The sequence below is a fragment of the Neoarius graeffei genome, chromosome 16 (genome assembly GCF_027579695.1).
Source record: "Neoarius graeffei isolate fNeoGra1 chromosome 16, fNeoGra1.pri, whole genome shotgun sequence".
In the NCBI taxonomy this organism is placed as follows: Eukaryota; Metazoa; Chordata; class Actinopteri; order Siluriformes; family Ariidae; genus Neoarius; species Neoarius graeffei.
Genome location: NC_083584.1, coordinates 58,500,463 through 58,520,431, shown reverse-complemented (window position 1 = coordinate 58,520,431; position 19,969 = coordinate 58,500,463). Strand labels below are relative to the sequence as shown.

General features: G+C 41.8%; 1 protein-coding gene across 3 annotated transcripts in view; it reads left to right on the top strand.

Moving 5' to 3' along the window:
* Nucleotides 1-19,969, top strand: part of numbl (NUMB like endocytic adaptor protein) — a 104,267-nt gene that overhangs the window by 45,842 nt on the left and 38,456 nt on the right. For 2 of the 3 annotated variants that reach the window (XM_060943245.1, XM_060943243.1), the window contains exon 1: nucleotides 4,889-4,976. The exons of the other annotated variant lie outside the window; for it this stretch is intronic. In XM_060943245.1, coding sequence (XP_060799228.1) covers nucleotides 4,936-4,976 — 41 coding nt within the window. In that variant the 5' untranslated portion in view covers nucleotides 4,889-4,935. Of the gene's footprint in view, nucleotides 1-4,888; nucleotides 4,977-19,969 lie in introns of those variants that run through there. 3 annotated transcript variants of the gene reach the window in all.

Below are 19,969 nucleotides of genomic sequence, written 5' to 3'. Positions count from 1 at the left end.
ATGGATGGATGGAGGAATACATTTTTGATCGCTATTTTGTCACTGCTATAGCAAGCTGAGTGTTTGAAATATGCTCTGTAATATATCAGTCCATATGTCAAAGCAACGGCCGTAAACGAGATTCGTTGAGACCTGTGCGAGACATCGTAGGACGGAAGTAAAACGTACAGCGGAAATCAAAGTGACCAACTTTGTCAAAAGACGCATGCGCCCTCTTTCGAATGCTGATGTAATCAGGCCAGAAGTTTTGTTTGTTTTGATAACAATCAGGAAAGTTTGAAAAAAAGTAGGCAGTAATCGTTTTTGTGCAATACTTCGTTTGGGAAACAGTTTTCAAAATGGCGTCACTGACACCTGGCTGACACTTGACGTTTCGAAGTCTCGCACAAGCCTCGTGAAGATCGCGCGGATAGGCGACGCCTGCCGTGGACCAAACGAACTAAATTCAACATGACTAAAAACCGAATAGGCCGGTAAGTATAATATTTAATTGCAGTTAGTTGCCAATACGAGTCACGATATAAGGTTACTAAAACCGAAAACGTAATTGAATAACACATTAATTAAGAAATAAAGCAAGTTTAAAAATGACTTCAGTTCTCCTTTAAAGAGTGTAAAAATTCTGAGACTCAACCCAGCCTGTCTGGCACTAACACCCATACCACAATCAGACTCCGTGAGATCACATTCTTCACCGTTCTAATGCTTGATGGGAACATTAACTGGAGCGCTTTACTTGGATCTGCACGACTTTATGCTTTGTGCTGCTGCCACGTGATTGACTGGTTGGATAACTGCATTAAAGTGCAGGATTACAGGTTCCTGTTCAAGGTCGGTCAGTGTATAAGTCACATCTGTTTTGCAGTTATCGAGGGCCGCAACCTCGGCGCATAATATCTTAAAATCCGAGAGATGTCCTTGAGATAAAACCTTCAAATTTCAAGGTCCAGTTCCTTATCTTGCCTCAACGATCTTGTATAGATCTACAAGAAACAGCACAACTAGAATATATTTTTAAAACCTTAAAATCCTGGATTGGCTCTGTAAGTGTAACAGGCCGTGAGACGTGTTTTCCTTGTGTTTGCTGTCGAAAGTCTGAAATGTAGGTTATCTCTGTCCTTATTTCCATCAGGCACAAGTGGCGCTCCAACTGTGTCTTAAACATTTGAATGTGTTTAAGTAACTTTCTCCACATCCTTGGGAACCCGACCAGAAACCGTAGCAGCCTCTTGTGCAGGGTTTAGATCAGATGATTCATCTGAGTTTTCTTGCGAGATCAGCTCATACTGCAAGCATTTACTTGTAATTTATGAGACTTTAGAGGAAATTACATCACATAGCAAGGTTTTGGTTTTTTTTTAAGTCACAGAGCCACAAACTATTTTTTTTTTCACAGTTTAATCGAGACCAGCTGTTGACAGTGGCTTTGTCTTGGAATAACGTCAAACTTTGAATGTGTTTACACTCCTGTAGTTGTGTTTTATTTAATTCTTGCCTGGAAATTTCACAGCAAAAAAGAAACAAAATCCAGTGATTTTTAGTGAAGTAAAAGACCTGTCAGTGTGTTTATGTTGTGTATGTGTGTATGTATCTAAGTCCCATCTGCTCGCTGACTTTAGGCGATGAGGCATTGAGGACACAGCGAGGCTGGTTAAATGTCCATATGAACACAATGAACCTTCTCTGCTGGTGGGCTCGCATTTGGGTCAGGAGAAACTGGGACAGAACGCGATCAATCCGCTGCCTACACCAGTCCGTCTGGGCCAGTTTCAATTAACAAGACGAGATGATCCTCCTCCCAGAATGCTTCACCATTATAAATATGGACATGTTTTGCATACGGTTCTTTCCTAGACGCTTACATTTGAACACTAAATGAATAAGTTAATCCTGAAATTTAAAGTGAATATCTTAACATGTAGGTTCAAGTAGCAGTTCATTACAATTTTATACGATAGCAGGTATATCAGGTGAAAATTCAAATTCAATCCAAATTGCTTGAAACTGCACTCATTGAATTCGGAATTGAATGCAGAATAAGATACTTTTTACGGAATTAAAATATGTTTATCCGTTCTTGAGATATTACGAATCAAAGATTGAAAAAACGGTTTAATTTTTCGAAAACTGCCATAATATTCTGTCTGAGGATCACATGGTCCAAAATGGGCCTCAGTAACCAATGAGATCAAATGTTTTTTCTTCATAACTTTTTATTTTTCAAGATATTTACATGGAAATTGGTAGGTACATAGATGGTTGGATATTGAATACAAAGTTTGAAACATTAGTAAAAACCAATTCTGCAAATTAGTATTTAATTAGTATTAATTATGCTACTTAGGTAACACGTTAAATCGGTACACTCTCTTCTTCAAAGTGTCACCAAATGGCTTTATCTGTGAAATATAAAGCTGATCTTAACTCTCATTTATACATCACAGAGAAGGAGAAATCAATGTTAATTATAAAATCTGCTTAAATAAGCACTGAATGTCTCACATCTCCCATTCTCTATCAAAATAAAAAAGTCATAAAAGATTCTTTCTAATCCCTTCTTTGTGCTCTGTAGGCCTTTGTATTTCTCAAAAGTAAGGCCTACCAGTGTTTATATAAAAGAATATAAATGATTATTTCGATTAATATTCACAGCTTTCAAGGCGAACCTTGAAAAAACTGTCTGATCCACATCCAATAAACAATTCACATTAACTGAACTGAAATTGACAGTCGCGTTTCTGACTTCAGGTTTTTTAAAATTTCATTCCAACCTCTAAAGGCCTCTGCATGCTCTTGCGACAAGGCTTTCGCAGATAGCTTTTCGCAGACAGTTGTAATTTATCGTTGAGTGGGGAGTAATAGGCGTGCGCGGTTATTCACTGGCACAACGCAAGGGGGCGCGAAGTCGCTAGGAGTAGTTGGTGGGTGTGGTTAGTGGAGTGTTTATCCTCCGGTTACTTATAATGACTAGAACTTTTTTTTTTTAATAATGACTAGAACTGGAGTCGTATAGATGTACGTACTTCCTCAATCAACCGCTCTTCATGCTGCTCCATCTTCGCTCGTGTTTTTAAAAATGCCGGTCGTGAAAACAAAACAAAGCGGGAAAGTAGGGAAGCAGAAGTGCGTGTACAGCGGATGTGGAGTGGACCAATCAGAGCCCTCTTGTCTGCGACGCTGTCTGCGAGGCTTCTGCGGTGGTCACAATTTTTGGGAGGTGCGCGCAGAGTGTCTGCGAAGGTGGGGGGGCTACGCAGACGCTATCTGCGACACCGTCTGCGAGGACTGGGTTTTCAGCATAAATTGGCCTTAAGATCTCAATATTTTTCATCCAAACAACTACAGTTATATTCTAAAATAGTTATTTATTTACAGGAATCAGTTTGAGTTGAAAAAATAAGTAGGTAAAGCTCTGAAAACTCACTTCAAAGTCTCCCATGAATCATAACATCAAAACTAGCAGACAGGAAATTTTGCTAAATCCTTCATCAGAAACAGTGAGAGCGAGAGAACATCCCTATAAAAGTTATCTGACTGATATTCATGAGTAATCCAGTCAGAAACCGATCGGAAGAGAGAGAGCCTGACCGCTTTCCCGTGACTCAAAAAGCACTGGCAGTTTCCTGAGCAGAGTTTTTACTCTGTTGTACCAACTTCAACCTGCCGTTACTCCCAAAGTACTGAACAGATCTTAAACAGATACATTTCTTTGGAAAGCAAAAATTATAAGCTTTTAATGATTGTATTCATGATAGAAAATATTCGAGAGTTAAACAATGACAGATTTGGAAACTTAGATGAGCATCTGCATGGACAATTTTCACAGCACGGCCAGCAAGCGTCAGATCTGCCTACTGATATGCATGGATGGATTTTAAGGATTTTAGTAACATGATTCTGCCATTGTACATATCAGGTGTGATGTTTTCTCGTTTTCCCATTGTGGGGTTCCTCTGGGTTCTCCGGTTTCCTCCCATACACCATGTAAGTTGGTGGATTAACAGTTGTGGTGCTCTGCAGTGGAGTGGCATTCTATCCAAGGTGTATTCCCACTTTACTCCCAGCATTCCTAGTGTAGGTCCTCTACAATGGGATGGTGTCCAATCCGAAGTGTCTTCCTACTCACTTCTAGTGTTCCTAGGAATAGTCCTCTGCATTGGGCTGGCATCTCAACCAGGGTGTATTCCCACTTTGCTCCCAGTGTAGGTCCTCCGCATTGGGATGGCGTCCCATCCAGGGTGTCATATGTGTCCAGTGTTCCTGATCCACCACAGCCCAGGATAAAACAGTTGCTGAAACTGCATGAACATTAATAGGCTTATGGTTGGATGCATTAGCGATACGTCTTATCAGGCTGCTCTGATGTTCAGTGAGATTTTTTTGTTTGCTGTTCGTTGCATTGCAACACTGTCCCAAGCAGCATTTATCCATTAAAATCTCATTCAGAGTTGCTTACTTCATCCATCATGGTGTGTGTAATGTTTGAGTGTGCAGCTGTGCTGAAGGAAGACTGTGCGGCTTAGCGCTTTGCCAGTAAAACCTGGCTACTGCCCACTCTGCGAGATGAAGCGAGTGAAAGAACGAGATAACAATGCAGTGTCAAAGTGTGTCGTTACTATCCCCAGCCTCACCACCTTCACAGTCCTCCCTCATTCTCCCTCTCTCTTTCCTCTCCACACACACTGGCTCTGAATACAGACGTGTTATGAAGAAGTAAATCGTTGATCCGTTCCTGTGAGGCGTGTGGGCGAGGACGCATGTGCTGATGGGGAGGAACAACACGTGTGTTGCCTCCTCAAAGTTAATCCCTCCAGAAGAGGTGTGGCTACGTCCATCTCTTTGAGCGAGAAGTGGAGCTGCAGCCATCATTTTCACCTCCAGCTCCTCGTCCCTGTGTCTTTTTGCGATCTCAGATCATCCGTTTGTCTGTCTGGGATGAGTTTCAGCAGTGACATGGATGAGGCAGGGGAGGGGAGGTGAGTGATCCATTCAGCAAGGAGCCACAGCGAACAGAGGAACAGGGTTTTATTTGCTTTTGCTGTTTTTTTTTTTTCCTGTCGCCGTACTTCATCTCTATCGCAGGGTGAAAATAAGTTACCCAGTTTGTTCAGAGTGTTTATGTCTGGCACTGATTCATGGCTCAGGTTCTACTATAGATCAAATCGTTACATTAGTCGAACTTGTTCTCTTGGCAAAGCTGTGGAGTGAATATAGAATCCGTCAGTTCCAGTTTTTATTTTGTTCTTAACCAGGTAACCTGAAGCGCCAACTTGGTTTCCTTGATTTCTCACTTCAGCTGATTAACATTGATTGATTGATTTTGCATCAGGAAATAGTGCGAAGGAGGATATCTGGTTCTTGGAAATTGTTTCGTCCTGCTCTGTTGGTGACCCCGAGTATGACCCTAATTTAAAGGAAAAGAATAAAATAATTCTGTTCAGCTGATAGGAGTGTTCATTGTTTGTGCATTTGCAAAACTAGCTTACTAATAGGGCGGCACGGTGGTGTAGTGGTTAGCGCTGTCGCCTCACAGCAAGAAGGTCCGGGTTCGAGCCCAGCGCCCGGCGAGGGCCTTTCTGTGCAGAGTTTGCATGTTCTCCCCGTGTCCGCGTGGGTTTCCTCCGGGTGCTCCGGTTTCCCCCACAGTCCAAAGACATGCAGGTTAGGTTAACTGGTGACTCTAAATTGAGCGTAGGTGTGAATGTGAGTGTGAATGGTTGTCTGTGTCTATGTGTCAGCCCTGTGATGACCTGGCGACTTGTCCAGGGTGTACCCCGCCTTTCGCCCGTAGTCAGCTGGGATAGGCTCCAGCTTGCCTGCGACCCTGTAGAACAGGATAAAGCGGCTAGAGATAATGAGATGAGATGAGCTTACTAATATGAATAAAATACACTTAAAAAAAAAAAAGTTCCAGTGAGGTTTGTTTTGACAATTTGTAGTGGCGTGTTCACTTCCAGCACTTCACAATATCCTTATAATGCATAATTTTCATTTTATAGTGTGTGCCACAAACTGTTTGTTGTGTAATCGAGTCCTGAAGATGATAAGTTGACAACACAAACTGAATTTGCAGACTTGAATTATAACCTCGAGCCCAAAAGCGTAAAACTCTGGAGTAAATGATGCTGATTCTGAATATTGTATAAAATATTGTTATGATTAAAAAAAACAAATGAAAATATTAGGTTTTGATGAATGAAGTTAAAAACTGTTGTGTGTTGGTTGTTGTGTGTTTCTGGACCCACCTTTTTCACAACACTTGCTCGGACATTTTCAAACATTTTGTCTGTGAGAAGGTACGAAAGTGTACTTTTCTTTTTTTTACTGCAGTGGTCCCCTTCTTTTAAAATAAATAAATAAATAAATGTGTTTCACCAGGAAACGTGTATAAAGTGCACCTTTTGAAAAAGCTTTAAGGGACGTAATTGGGCTGTAATCACCTTTCAGCATAAAGCATGAAAGTGACACTGCATCCGTCCACATTTCCAGGTGAAAGATGCACACTAAAAGGACGCTCGAGCGACGAGGAATATTAGTGTCGTGCCCTTTTTTTTCCCCCTGAGTGTCTATGGTGCCAAAAATGCATGAATAGTGCATGCTGAGATTTGATTATGCAGTGCTGATACTGAACTGAGTAAGCGAACAGAGAACGAGCTGTGTCCCTGCTCAAGTGTCTGTTTTGAACGTTTGAACCCTCGTGTGTTTCCCATCCTCTGACTCAGCTGTCTCATGGTATCACTGCTCCCAGCCATGACCTTTCCTAATACACACACACACACACACACACACACACACACACACACACACACACACACACACACACACACACAAAAAAAAAAAAAAACACACATATATGCATGCACGCGCGTGTACACACACACGCTTACAAATGCTCACGGGCACAATTTCTGATAAGATTGCATGTTTACTGGGAGTGACCTACATTTTCCTGTATTTATACACCACTGGCGTAAGAATTCATTTCAAAAGGTGAGGATTGGGGAGGGGAACACGACACACGCCAAATAAAGCTTCATCACCATGTGATTTGTAGATTTTGTGGAGATGCACTGCAAAAAATGGCCTTTCAAAAATAAGAAATAAAAGATTAAAACAAAGCATATTTGCTTGAATCAGGTGAAAAAAATCTGCCAATGGAACTAGTCAAATTTGACTTGGTAAGATTTCTTAAAGTAAGATGAAAAATCGAACCTGTTTTTAGATGAAATAATTCCAAAATAAGATTGGGGAACTTATTATGCGAGATCTGATTAACTCAAAATAATCAAAATAGTTCTTATAACAAGATCGTACTTCTTACATTTAGCCATTCAAGTCATTTTTATTTATTTCATTTTAAGGGTATTTCACTTAAATTCATGACAAAGTCTAAGCAGTAAAAACTGAATTTAAGATAAATATACTAATATTAGGATTGTTAAATTCTACAACTAAGCATTGCTAGCTTAAAAGATTCTCCTTTTGTGACCTGTAATTAGTAAAATACTCGAGATATGAGACCAGAGACTATTTTGAATCAAGTTGACGACACGTGTAGCATTGCAACAAGTTTTTTTCCCATTTCAACATTCAAACATTAAAACATCTCTTAAAGGAACAGTCCACCGTACTTCCATAATGAAATATGTTCTTATCTGAATTGAGACGAGCTGATCCGTACCTCTCCGAGCTTTGCGCGACCTCCCAGTCAGTCAGACGCGCTGTCACTCCTGTTAGCAATGTAGCTAGGCTCAGTATGGCCAATGGTATTTTTTGGGACTGTAGTTAGATGCGACCAAACTCTTCCACGTTTTTCCTGTTTACATAGGTTTATATGACCAGTGATATGAAACAAGTTCAGTTACACAAATTGAAACGTAGCGATTTTCTATGCTATGGAAAGTCCGCACTATAATGACAGGCGTACTAACACCTTCTGCGTGCTTCGGCAGCGCATTGATACGGAGCTCAGATATCAATGCGCTGTCGAAGCGCGCAGAAGGTGTTAGTACGCCTGTCATTATAGTGTGGACTTTCCATAGCATAGAAAATCGCTACGTTTCAATTTGTGTAACTGAACTTGTTTCATATCACTGGTCATATAAACCTATGTAAACAGGAAAAACGCGGAAGAGTTTGGTCGCATCTAACTACAGCCCCAAAAAATACCATTGGCCATGCTGAGCCTAGCTACATTGCTAACAGGAGTGACAGCGCGTCTGACTGCGTCTGACTGACTGGGAGGTCGCGCAAAGCTCAGAGAGGTACGGAGCAGCTCGTCTCAATTCAGATAAGAGCATATTTCATTATGGAAGTACAGTGGACTGTTCCTTTAAGATTCCACTTCCCCAGGACCTCAGGCACCAAAAATAATAATAATAATAATAATAAAAATAAAAAAAAAGTCTACGCATTTTGACTTACAGTGCTTACACAACGCCAAAGCAACAGTGCATTTTGGGGGCACTGACTATTCATGTGTACGAGGGGTTTACAAGATCAGGCACAAAAAAACCCCCACTAAACTTAACTCACAGCATTCCAAAAAGACGTCACTAAAACGCCCTCCACCCACTCATAGCCTTTTTGAAGGCACTTGTCTGGTCTAGAGTCTGTACAGCATCTAGAAGGAGCTCAATCTGAATGACTGAGAAAACAGTCGCAGTAAACTTAGGATCTGTAAGGTGGAGTTGAATTGTAATGAAAGATTCAAAGATTTCAGTAAAGTTCATTTATTCCCAAAACAAGCATACTTTTTTTTTTTCTTGAAACAAGATGAACCGCAGCCCTGTGATGACCTGGCGACTTGTCCAGGGTGTACCCCGCCTTTCGCCCGTAGTCAGCTGGGATAGGCTCCAGCTCGCCTGCAACCCTGTAGAACAGGATAAAGCGGCTAGAGATAATGAGATGAGATGAGAAGATGAACCGCATTTGACAAATGTCCAAAATGTACTTACTTGTTTTAAAAAAAAAACTTGTTTTATTTTCAAAGGTGCTCCAAATGAGACTTTTTCAAGACATTTTGTCTATACAAGATTTTCAAGATGGACTGTCTAAAAACTAGCCTTTCTAGCTAAATGAGGTTTTGCTTGTTGGGCAATTATGTCTTATAATAAGGGTGGCTAGATGTTTTGACTTGAAAATAGACACATAAACTTCCTAAGATTTTTATTTTGTGCAGTGTGCCAGAGAGTAGTTGAAGTGGAGTTGGGATTTCAAACTCGCCGCATAAATATTAAAAACAATTCTTCAGTATCTGAATGAAATCTTGCCATATTGTTAAAATGAATACACATGGAAAAATATATCTTCCACTGAAAATGATTCCAGTAACATGCTGGTGATTGAGGGAAATGATTTCTCACTTCGTAGACCCAGATCTTCACTTCTTTTTCTCCTCCTTCTGTAAACCCCTGGTTCATTTCTTGATATTCTTTGTATAATCAACTGTGCTGCTTTATGTGTTATATTAACCACTGATAAATCCCCCCCCCCCAAAACAAAAAAAAACCCACGAAACCCTCCACCTCACTCTGACACACTCATGAGGAAAGAAATCCACTGACGGTGGTCTTATATCGAGCGGTAAGAACAAGTCATGTTCGTGAAAGCTGGATCTGGAACCCTAACCCCTACGGTAAATCCTTGCCCCAACAACACTGTACAGCGTGAAACACACTTATCCAGTCTGAAACACAATGACTCTGTTGTTTCTACTCCCTCAACTTTGGGCTTGACGCCACCCAGATAGGAAGCGCTGGATCCCTCAATCCCACGGACTTTTTGTTCTCTAGTGAGGGGTCTGGAAACTGGGTTACACACCGTGTGCCTGTCTCTTTCTACACATCAAAGGAAATCCTTTAAATCTACAAAATTTGGAAGTCTGCAACGTAGCACAAGGCAGGCTGATGTCGAACTGCTCTGATCAACAGAGAGGGTCGCTTTCTATCTCTTTTCTTCTTATGAACCGTTTAAGGCTGAGCGGAGGAGGTTAAAGTGGAGCCAAACTGTAACTCTCTTCCTGTCACGCTGCTGAAAAGCCACCATTACCCCCTTCGCCCACAGAGCTGGCGTTAATGCGAACGTTCGCATCGTCTCCACAAGCACTGCAGCCATGATTATATGGGAGACCGCATAAATGTACGCTCCCGGTGAGACGTACTCGAGGGCTGATTTGTCAGGAGAACTCTTGCCTTTCCCAACACCCTCCCTTAATATAAAAAGTGGATCGAAATGGATATGGTTAAAGTGTTATTCCGGTTGTTTATATCAAGCTATCTGACTCAGGCTCCTTATTTAGAATCAGATGCTGTCCTGAGCTTCAGTCTGTCTAACTTTACCCCTCTCTCAGTATCTCTCTCAATCTCTCACACTCACATCTTTGCATGGAAGTCTCATGCTTGCATAAGCCGCCTTCTTCTAGTGCTCTTGCTCTGTGCAGTTTCCGACTCTCTTAATTACAGCGTTGACAATATTATGCTGTAGAACACAACACGTACAGCTTTCTTGTTTTATTTAAACCAATCTCCCTGACAAACCAAAGGGAAATACTTAGAAATGTGAGGCTGGCTCATGGTCAGACGATGCACGGATTGGACGGGACGAGACGAACCCGGGACATGTCAAACGCTGGGATTTGCAGAGACGGACTTCAACATAAAAAGTAGGATGCCTTATGCAGCACTTCTTGCATGTTGCAAATGTTTATTTGGTGTCAAAAACAACTGTAGATATACAGTTGTGGTCAGAAGTTTACATACAGTGACATGAATGTCATCTTGGATATGAATGTCATGGCAGTATTTGGGCTTTCAGTAATTTCTTTGAACTGTTCTTTGTCTGTGGCAGAATGATTGTACGGTATACATCTTTAATTAAAAAAAAAGCACTAGAATTTGGTGCACAAGTTTTAATTTTCTTTAGGTTTTCTGAAATCAACGCAGGGTCAAAAATTTACATACAGCACACCTAATATTTGGGTAAAATGTCTCTTCGCAAGATTCACCTTGTCCAAGCATTTTTGTTTCCCATGAACAAGCTTCTGGCAGAATTCTGGTTGGATATTTCACGACTCTTCATGGTAGAATTGGTAGAGTTCAATTAAATTTGTTTTTTTTCTTGGCATGGACTCGACTTATAAGCACGGTCCATATATTTTCAATAGGGTTTATATCAGGACTTGTTTTAAGCTTCATGTTAGCCTGCTTTATCCTCCACAACCAGCTCTGATGTGTGTTTGGGTTCATTATCCTGTTGTAAGTCCCAAGTTGTGTTCAATTTTCTGATGGTTTATGCTGAAGAATTCTGAGGTAGTCGTCCTTCATTATTCCATCCACTTTGTGCAACAAACCAGTTCTACTGGCAGCAAAACAGTCCCAGAGCATGATGATCCTACCACCACCACCACCACCAGCTGGTACAGTGTCCTTCTGTACATGGTGGTCATTGTGGCCAAACAACTCAATCTTTGTCTCATCTAACCATACTGCTTTCCTCCAGAAGGCTTTTTCTTTGTCCGTGTGATCAGCTTCAAACTTTAGTTAAGCTTGAAGGTATCAGTTCTGGAGCAGGGGGTTATTTCTTGGATAGCAGCCTCTTAGTCTATGGTGATCTGAACTGTAGACAGTGATCCATCAGCTTCCAGTTCATGGCAGTGCTGTGGCATGGTGGTTCCCAGGTTGTTCCTGACCATCCAAACCAATTTTCTTTCAGCTGAAGGTGACAGTTTGGGGTTTTTTTTTTTGAAGCAAAGTGGCTTGGCAAAGTGACTACACCTCACAATAACTTGCATACAATTGTTTGAACTGATCTTGTAATTTGCAGTTGTTTAGAAATGGCTCCAAGAGACATTCCGGAGTTGTGCATTTCTGCAATCCTCTTTCTCAGATCTGCACTGAGCTCCTTGGACTTTCCCATTTTACTGTGTGTTGGTCAATCCAATGAGTGCTGTAAACAAACCCTTTTTATGAAGGCACAGAGAAGCTACCAGCTGTAGTCAATCATGATCACAAACAGGAAGTTAAGAGACCTCGGCCTTGGCAAGATAAGAGACATTTTGGAAGTTTCAGTACCTCTGAATTAATAATCTAAGTGAGCGTATGTAAATTTTTTTTTTATCCTGTATGTATAATTTTGACCCTGCGTTGATTTCAGAAAACCCAAAGAAAATTAAAACTTGTGCACCAAATTCTAGTGTTTTTTTTTTTTATTAAAGCTGTATGCTGTACAATCATTCTGCCACAGACAAAGAACAGTTCAAAGAAATTACTGAAAGCCCAAATATTGCCATGACATTCATATCCAAGATGACATTCATGTCACTGTATGTAAACTTCTGACCACAAGTGTACAGCTCAAATAATAAATTTTTTGAAACACCCTATATCTATCTATCTATCTATATGGGGCGGCACGGTGGTGTAGTGGTTAGCGCTGTCGCCTCACAGCAAGAAGGTCCGGGTTCGAGCCCCGTGGCCGGCGAGGGCCTTTCTGTGCGGAGTTTGCATGTTCTCCCCGTGTCCGCGTGGGTTTCCTCCGGGTGCTCCGGTTTCCCCCACAGTCCAAAGACATGCAGGTTAGGTTAACTGGTGACTCTAAATTGAGCGTAGGTGTGAATGTGAGTGTGAATGGTTGTGTGTGTCTATGTGTCAGCCCTGTGATGACCTGGCGATTTGTCCAGGGTGTACCCCGCCTTTCGCCCGTAGTCAGCTGGGATAGGCTCCAGCTCGCCTGCGACCCTGTAGAACAGGATAAAGCGGCTAGAGATAATGAGATGATATATAAAACCGAATCATGAAGTGATGAACAGGACATTGAGACAAAAATGGATGGATCAATAGAAGGACATATCAGATGACTAGATCAAGACCTAACTTTATTTGCAGATGTTAGGACAAAATAAAAAAGACAAGAGAATGTCTGGACTTTTATACCAACAGTACCCATGTGTTCATGTTTGCAGATAGGGCAAAATTATCACAAGGAACAGAAATGTCACTGTTCAAATAGCCGTGTATTTGAAGATATTAATAATTAACTAGAAGTGCATTATGACAAGAAAATGAGTGTGATTGTGCCGCAGTACAAAAAAAAAACCCTACTGTGGCTCTTGATGGATGAAAGTGTGGGTTGGGTGAGTGGGTCTGAGCTATGAACTTAAATTTGGTGACTCTCTGATGAAGCGTGACCTGAGCAGGATGACTTTGATTCCAAAACCCCATTCATTTGAATGGGGCCAGAAATGCATTGCCGCCAATGGGAGAAAAAAATGATGGATGAAAAACAAGACAAAGATGAGTGCGGGTTCAGAGCTGAGTTCATGCCTGTGTTGGATGAGTTGTCCTGAGGTGTCATGTTATGTTTGATGGCTCTCTGATGAAGCACAACCGAGCAGGAAGACTTTGAGTGTGAAGCTCATTTCAATGGGGCAAAAAAGGACAGAAAAATTAGAAAAATGCGAGAATAAGTGCGTCTTGCCAAAACCTGGATATAATCACACTGATTGGGCACAGAACAGATGACCTGGGATTGGTTTGGGATCAGTATCTGCAAAACCGCAGATGACAAAAAACAGTTTGAGAGTTTGCAGCTTCATTGCTGAAGGTCACTAACATTCAAGGCTTTTTTTTTTTGACATTTTGGAATTCATGTACAATAGGACCATTTTACAGCCTGTGTGAAGGATGGACATTTTTGCACTCAACTGTAAATACACAGTACATATAAGTAGAAAAGTGCTGTGTTACGCTGCAGTTAGAAGATTGATAGATGAATGAAAATCATGATGTACAGGTTTTAAACTTTCATTCACAAAAATAACGTCAGTATTAATTTAGTTTAAGTCAGGAAATATATATTTTTATTTTTTAGATTTCCTTACATAAAAGAAATGAATACTGCAAGAACCGAGGTTTGTGTGTGTGTGCGTGCGTGCCCTGAGGAAAAGAAATGGTGAGCAGAATGTAGGAACAGATGGAACAGCCTTGAAACCAAAACAGGTGGGGAGAACAGTTCTGCGACTTGATAATTAACCTGTTCGTGGACGTAGTGTGAGATGTAGTGTAAAACTGTTCTCGTCTCAGCCGTGTACTGCACAAGTAACACTGTTCTGGTCTCAGCTGTGTAGTGTAACACTGTTCTGGTCTCAGCTGTGTAGTGTAACACTGTTCTGGTCTCAGCTGTGTAGTGTAACACTGTTCTCGTCTCAGCTGTGTACTGTACAAGTAACACTGTTCTCGTCTCAGCTGTGTACTGTACAAGTAACACTGTTCTCGTCTCAGCTGTGTACTGTACAAGTAACACTGTTGTGGTCTCAGCTGTGTAGTGTAACACTGTTCTGGTCTCAGCTGTGTAGTGTAACACTGTTCTCGTCTCAGCTGTGTACTGTACAAGTAACACTGTTCTCGTCTCAGCTGTGTACTGTACAAGTAACACTGTTCTCGTCTCAGTTGTGTACTGTACAAGTAACACTGTTGTGGTCTCAGCTGTGTAGTGTAACACTGTTCTCGTCTCAGCTGTGTACTGTACAAGTAACACTGTTCTCGTCTCAGCTGTGTAGTGTAACACTGTTCTCGTCTCAGCTGTGTACTGTACAAGTAATACTGTTCTGGTCTCAGCTGTGTAGTGTAAAGGCCTCTGCATGCTCTTGCGACAAGGCTTTCGCAGATAGCTTTTCGCAGACAGTTGTAATTTATCGTTGAGCGGGGAGTAATAGGCATGAGCGATGTTATTCACCGGCACAACGCAAGGGGGCGCAAAGTCACTAGGAGTAGTTGGTGGGTGTGGTTAGTGGAGTGTTTATCCTCTGGTTACTTATAATGACTAGAACTTTTTTTTTTATAATGACTAGAACTGGAGTCGTATAGATGTACGTACTTCCTCAATCAACCGCTCTTCATGCTGCTCCATCTTCGCTCGTGTTTTTAAAAATGCCGGTCGTGAAAACAAAAACCGGGAAAGTAGGGAAGCGGAAGTGCGTGTACAGCGGATGTAGAGTGGACCAATCAGAGCCCTCTTGTCTGCGGCGCTGTCTGCGAGGCTTCTGCGGTGGTCACAATTTTGGGAGGTGCGCGCAGAGCGTCTGCGAAGGTGGGGGGGCTACGCAGACACTGTCTGCGACACCGTCTGCGAGGACTGGGTTGTCAGCATAAATTGGCCTTAACACTGTTCTCGTCTCAGCTGTGTAGTGTAACACTGTTCTGTTTTTAGCTGTGTCGTGTAACACTGTTCTGTTTTTAGCTGTGTCGTGTAACACTGTTCTGGTCTCAGCTGTGTAGTGTAACACTGTTCTGGTCTCAGCTGTGTAGTGTAACACTGTTCTGGTCTCAGCTGTGTACTGTACGAGTAACACTGTTCTGGTCTCAGGTCTGTAGCGTAACACTGTTCTGGTCTCAGCTCTGTAGCGTAACACTGTTCTGGTCTCAGCTGTGTAGTGTAACACTGTTCTGGTCTCAGCTGTGTACTGTACGAGTAACACTGTTCTGGTCTCAGCTGTGTAGTGTAACACTGTTCTGGTCTCAGCTGTGTAGTGTAACACTGTTCTGGTCTCAGCTGTGTACTGTACGAGTAACACTGTTCTGGTCTCAGCTGTGTAGTGTAACACTGTTCTGGTCTCAGCTGTGTAGTGTAACACTGTTCTGGTCTCAGCTGTGTACTGTACGAGTAACACTGTTCTGGTCTCAGCTGTGTAGTGTAACACTGTTCTGGTCTCAGCTGTGTAGTGTAACACTGTTCTGGTCTCAGCTGTGTAGTGTAACACTGTTCTGTTTTTAGCTGTGTAGTGTAACTGTTCTGGTCTTGTCTGTGTAGTGTAACACTCTTCTGGTCTCAGCTGTAGTGTAACTGTTCTGGTCTTGGCTGTGTAGTGCAACACTGTTCTGGTCTCAGCCGTGTAGTGTAACACTGTTCTTGTCTCAGCCATGTAGTGTAACACTGTTCTGGTCTCAGCTGTGTAGTGTAACACTGTTCTTGTCTCAGCCGTGTAGTGTAACACTGTTCTGGTCTCAGCCGTGTAGTGTAACACTGTTCTGGTCTCAGCCGTGTAGTGTAACACTGTTCTGGTCTCAGCCGTGTAGTGTAACACTGTTCTGGTCTCAGCCGTGTAGTGTAACACTGTTCTGGTCTCAGCCGTGTAGTGTAACACTGTTCTGGTCTCAGCCGTGTAGTGTAACACTGTTCTGTTTTTAGCTGTGTCGTGTAACACTGTTCTGTTTTTAGCTGTGTCGTGTAACACTGTTCTGGTCTCAGCTGTGTAGTGTAACACTGTTCTGGTCTCAGCTGTGTAGTGTAACACTGTTCTGGTCTCAGCTGTGTACTGTACGAGTAACACTGTTCTGGTCTCAGGTCTGTAGCGTAACACTGTTCTGGTCTCAGCTCTGTAGCGTAACACTGTTCTGGTCTCAGCTGTGTAGTGTAACACTGTTCTGGTCTCAGCTGTGTACTGTACGAGTAACACTGTTCTGGTCTCAGCTGTGTAGTGTAACACTGTTCTGGTCTCAGCTGTGTAGTGTAACACTGTTCTGGTCTCAGCTGTGTACTGTACGAGTAACACTGTTCTGGTCTCAGCTGTGTAGTGTAACACTGTTCTGGTCTCAGCTGTGTAGTGTAACACTGTTCTGGTCTCAGCTGTGTACTGTACGAGTAACACTGTTCTGGTCTCAGCTGTGTAGTGTAACACTGTTCTGGTCTCAGCTGTGTAGTGTAACACTGTTCTGGTCTCAGCTGTGTAGTGTAACACTGTTCTGTTTTTAGCTGTGTAGTGTAACTGTTCTGGTCTTGTCTGTGTAGTGTAACACTCTTCTGGTCTCAGCTGTAGTGTAACTGTTCTGGTCTTGGCTGTGTAGTGCAACACTGTTCTGGTCTCAGCCGTGTAGTGTAACACTGTTCTTGTCTCAGCCATGTAGTGTAACACTGTTCTGGTCTCAGCTGTGTAGTGTAACACTGTTCTTGTCTCAGCCGTGTAGTGTAACACTGTTCTGGTCTCAGCCGTGTAGTGTAACACTGTTCTGGTCTCAGCCGTGTAGTGTAACACTGTTCTGGTCTCAGCTGTGTAGTGTAACACTGTTCTGGTCTCAGCCGTGTAGTGTAACACTGTTCTGGTCTCAGCTGTGTAGTGTAACACTGTTCTTGTCTCAGCTGTGTAGTGTAACACTGTTCTGGTCTCAGCTGTGTAGTGTAACACTGTTCTGGTCTCAGCTGTGTAGTGTAACACTGTTCTGGTCTCAGCTGTGTAGTGTAACACTGTTCTGGTCTCAGCTGTGTAGTGTAACACTGTTCTGTTCTGGTCTCGGCTGTGTAGTGTAACACTGTTCTGGTCTCAGCTGTGTAGTGTAACACTGTTCTGGTCTCGGCTGTGTAGTGCAACACTGTTCTGGTCTCGGCTGTGTAGTGTAACACTGTTCTGGTCTCAGCTGTAGGGCCTCCGATTTTCCGCGATCGCGGAAAACGGACGGAAATCACGGAAATTGGGGTCAGAAATGGAATTAGTGCTCAGAAACGGAATCTACGGAGCCCCTCTGGTGACGTGGGTGAAAAAAAATATTCCGTGGCCACAAGTTAATAACGCGTGGGAATGAGATCCTATTCCGTGGCCACGACTTGCTTAATGCGTGAGAACGAGATGATTATCGGGTGGCCACGCATTAATAATGCGTGGCCACGAGATGATTCAAGTTCCAGCCTGATGGGATGATGTCCAGTTTTTGAGCGGCTGTCAATTGTGCAATAAATACAGGATTTATCCTGTATGATGAAATCTATAACTTCCCCGAGGTCAGCATATTGTCTACGTTTGAGCTCGTGCTTTTTGAGCAGCTGAATTAAGTGTCTCTTGCTCAGAATTACTCCATGTCTAACTGCAAGTGATTTAAGGATATCATTATAATTCATTCCTAGATTAAAATAAAACGAAATCAGATCAAACTTGTCCATATTTGCGGCTGAAGCTACTGATGCCAGAAAGTCAACAGTCTCAGTGATGACATGACTAACACTTCTCGTGGCCACGTGTTATTATTTCGTGGCCACCTAATAATCATCTCGTTCCCACGCATTGAACAAGTGGTGGCCACGGAATAGGATCTCGTTCCCACACGTTACTAACGCGTGGCCACGGATTATTTTCAAGCACAAAGGGACTCCTAATGCTGTATTATAATGGTGATCTTGAAGGCAGATTTTGGACAGTCAGATTTCCATTAGTAGTTTGCACCAAGGCTTTTCAGTTTAACATTATATAATAGCAACTGATTATTTTCATGATTTAATGGTTTATGTTCTTAAATAAGAAGTTATGTTCCGAAGAATGATTTTCGATATAAAGAGTTTGAAGCCTTGTGCATTATTAAATGAATAATTTACAGGCAAAATGTAAATTAAACTAATAATAGAGTTGACTGTTAAATAATTTGAATCATTTAAAGTATATATTAAATGGACACTGTCACACACTTTGTTAGACCTGTCGTTGCACTGAAAACATTGTAAGCATAACAACAAATAAAAGTTTGAAAAACATGGATAAAATGATAACAGATTGTTTTATTTAAATGTACATGTATAAAGAGTAAGGATAACCATAAAAGTATTAATATACAATATAAAGTTTTAAAGAAAATAGCAGGAGCCAGTCAACAATCAAGTTAACAGCACTAATTAACTACAGTCTTAAATCAATGAAAGAAACACATTTTCAGTGAAGTGAAATTTCGTGTTGATTCTAAGGTGCATTAAGATATTAGACTGTGTACAGAAAGTTTAAAGCTTTATATGAAGTTGTACTACAGCAGGCCAGTAAAGCAGGATTAGGCCACACCAATTCGATTAGTTGGTTCTCGGAATCGCCGCTTGAAGAAAATGCAAAATGAAAAAAAAAATCGAAATCAAACTCCCGCCAACAGAAAAGGTCACATGACGTGAGATCACGTGATGTCGAAAACCAATCAAATCGCCCCTTTCACTTTCGTTAAAGACTTGTGAAGTAGCCTACTCCTGGTCAAATATTTTTTTCTGTGCATTGTAGATGTTCAGTTGACTAATTCAATCGTTTATTTAGCCTATCTGTTTACTGGTTTGCCTGTATTGTTTGGTCTATTTCCACCGCTAATTTTACCATCAGAGCATTTTTTTTTTTCGCCCGCTCGCTTCATATTTTTCCTGAAAAAATCAGAGAACCAACTAATTAAATTGGTGTGGCCTTACAGGGATAGATGCACAAGGACAACAAACATGCAGATGCCTCCCAACACCAGTTACCTGAAACATAAAATTTCATGCATTTATTACATGTACTTAAGAATTCTGATTCTGAATTATGTATTTTATATGTTGAAAATCTAAAAAGGCCAATTTAGTTGTCATTTGACCATATAACTGAAACAAATTGTCTGAAACGGAATTGAAATGGAATTAGCCATTCTCTGAAACGGAATTTAATGTTTTTTTGAAACGGAAAATAGGAGGCTCTGCAGCTGTGTAGTGTAACACTGTTCTGGTCTCAGCTGTGTAGTGTAACACTGTTCTGGTCTCAGCTGTGTAGTGTAACACTGTTCTCGTCTCAGCTGTGTAGTGTAACACTGTTCTGGTCTCAGCTGTGTAGTGTAACACTGTTCTGGTCTCAGCTGTGTAGTGTAACACTGTTCTCGTCTCGGCTGTGTAGTGTAACACTGTTCTGGTCTCGGCTGTGTAGTGTAACACTGTTCTGGTCTCGGCTGTGTAGTGTAACACTGTTCTGGTCTCGGCTGTGTAGTGTAACACTCTTCTGGTCTCAGCTGTGTAGTGTAACACTCTTCTGGTCTCGGCTGTGTAGTGTAACACTGTTCTGGTCTCAGCTGTGTAGTGTAACACTGTTCTGGTCTCAACTGTGTAGTGTAACACTGTTCTGGTCTCAACTGTGTAGTGTAACACTGTTCTGGTCTCAGCTGTGTAGTGTAACACTGTTCTGGTCTCAGCTGTGTAGTGTAACACTGTTCTG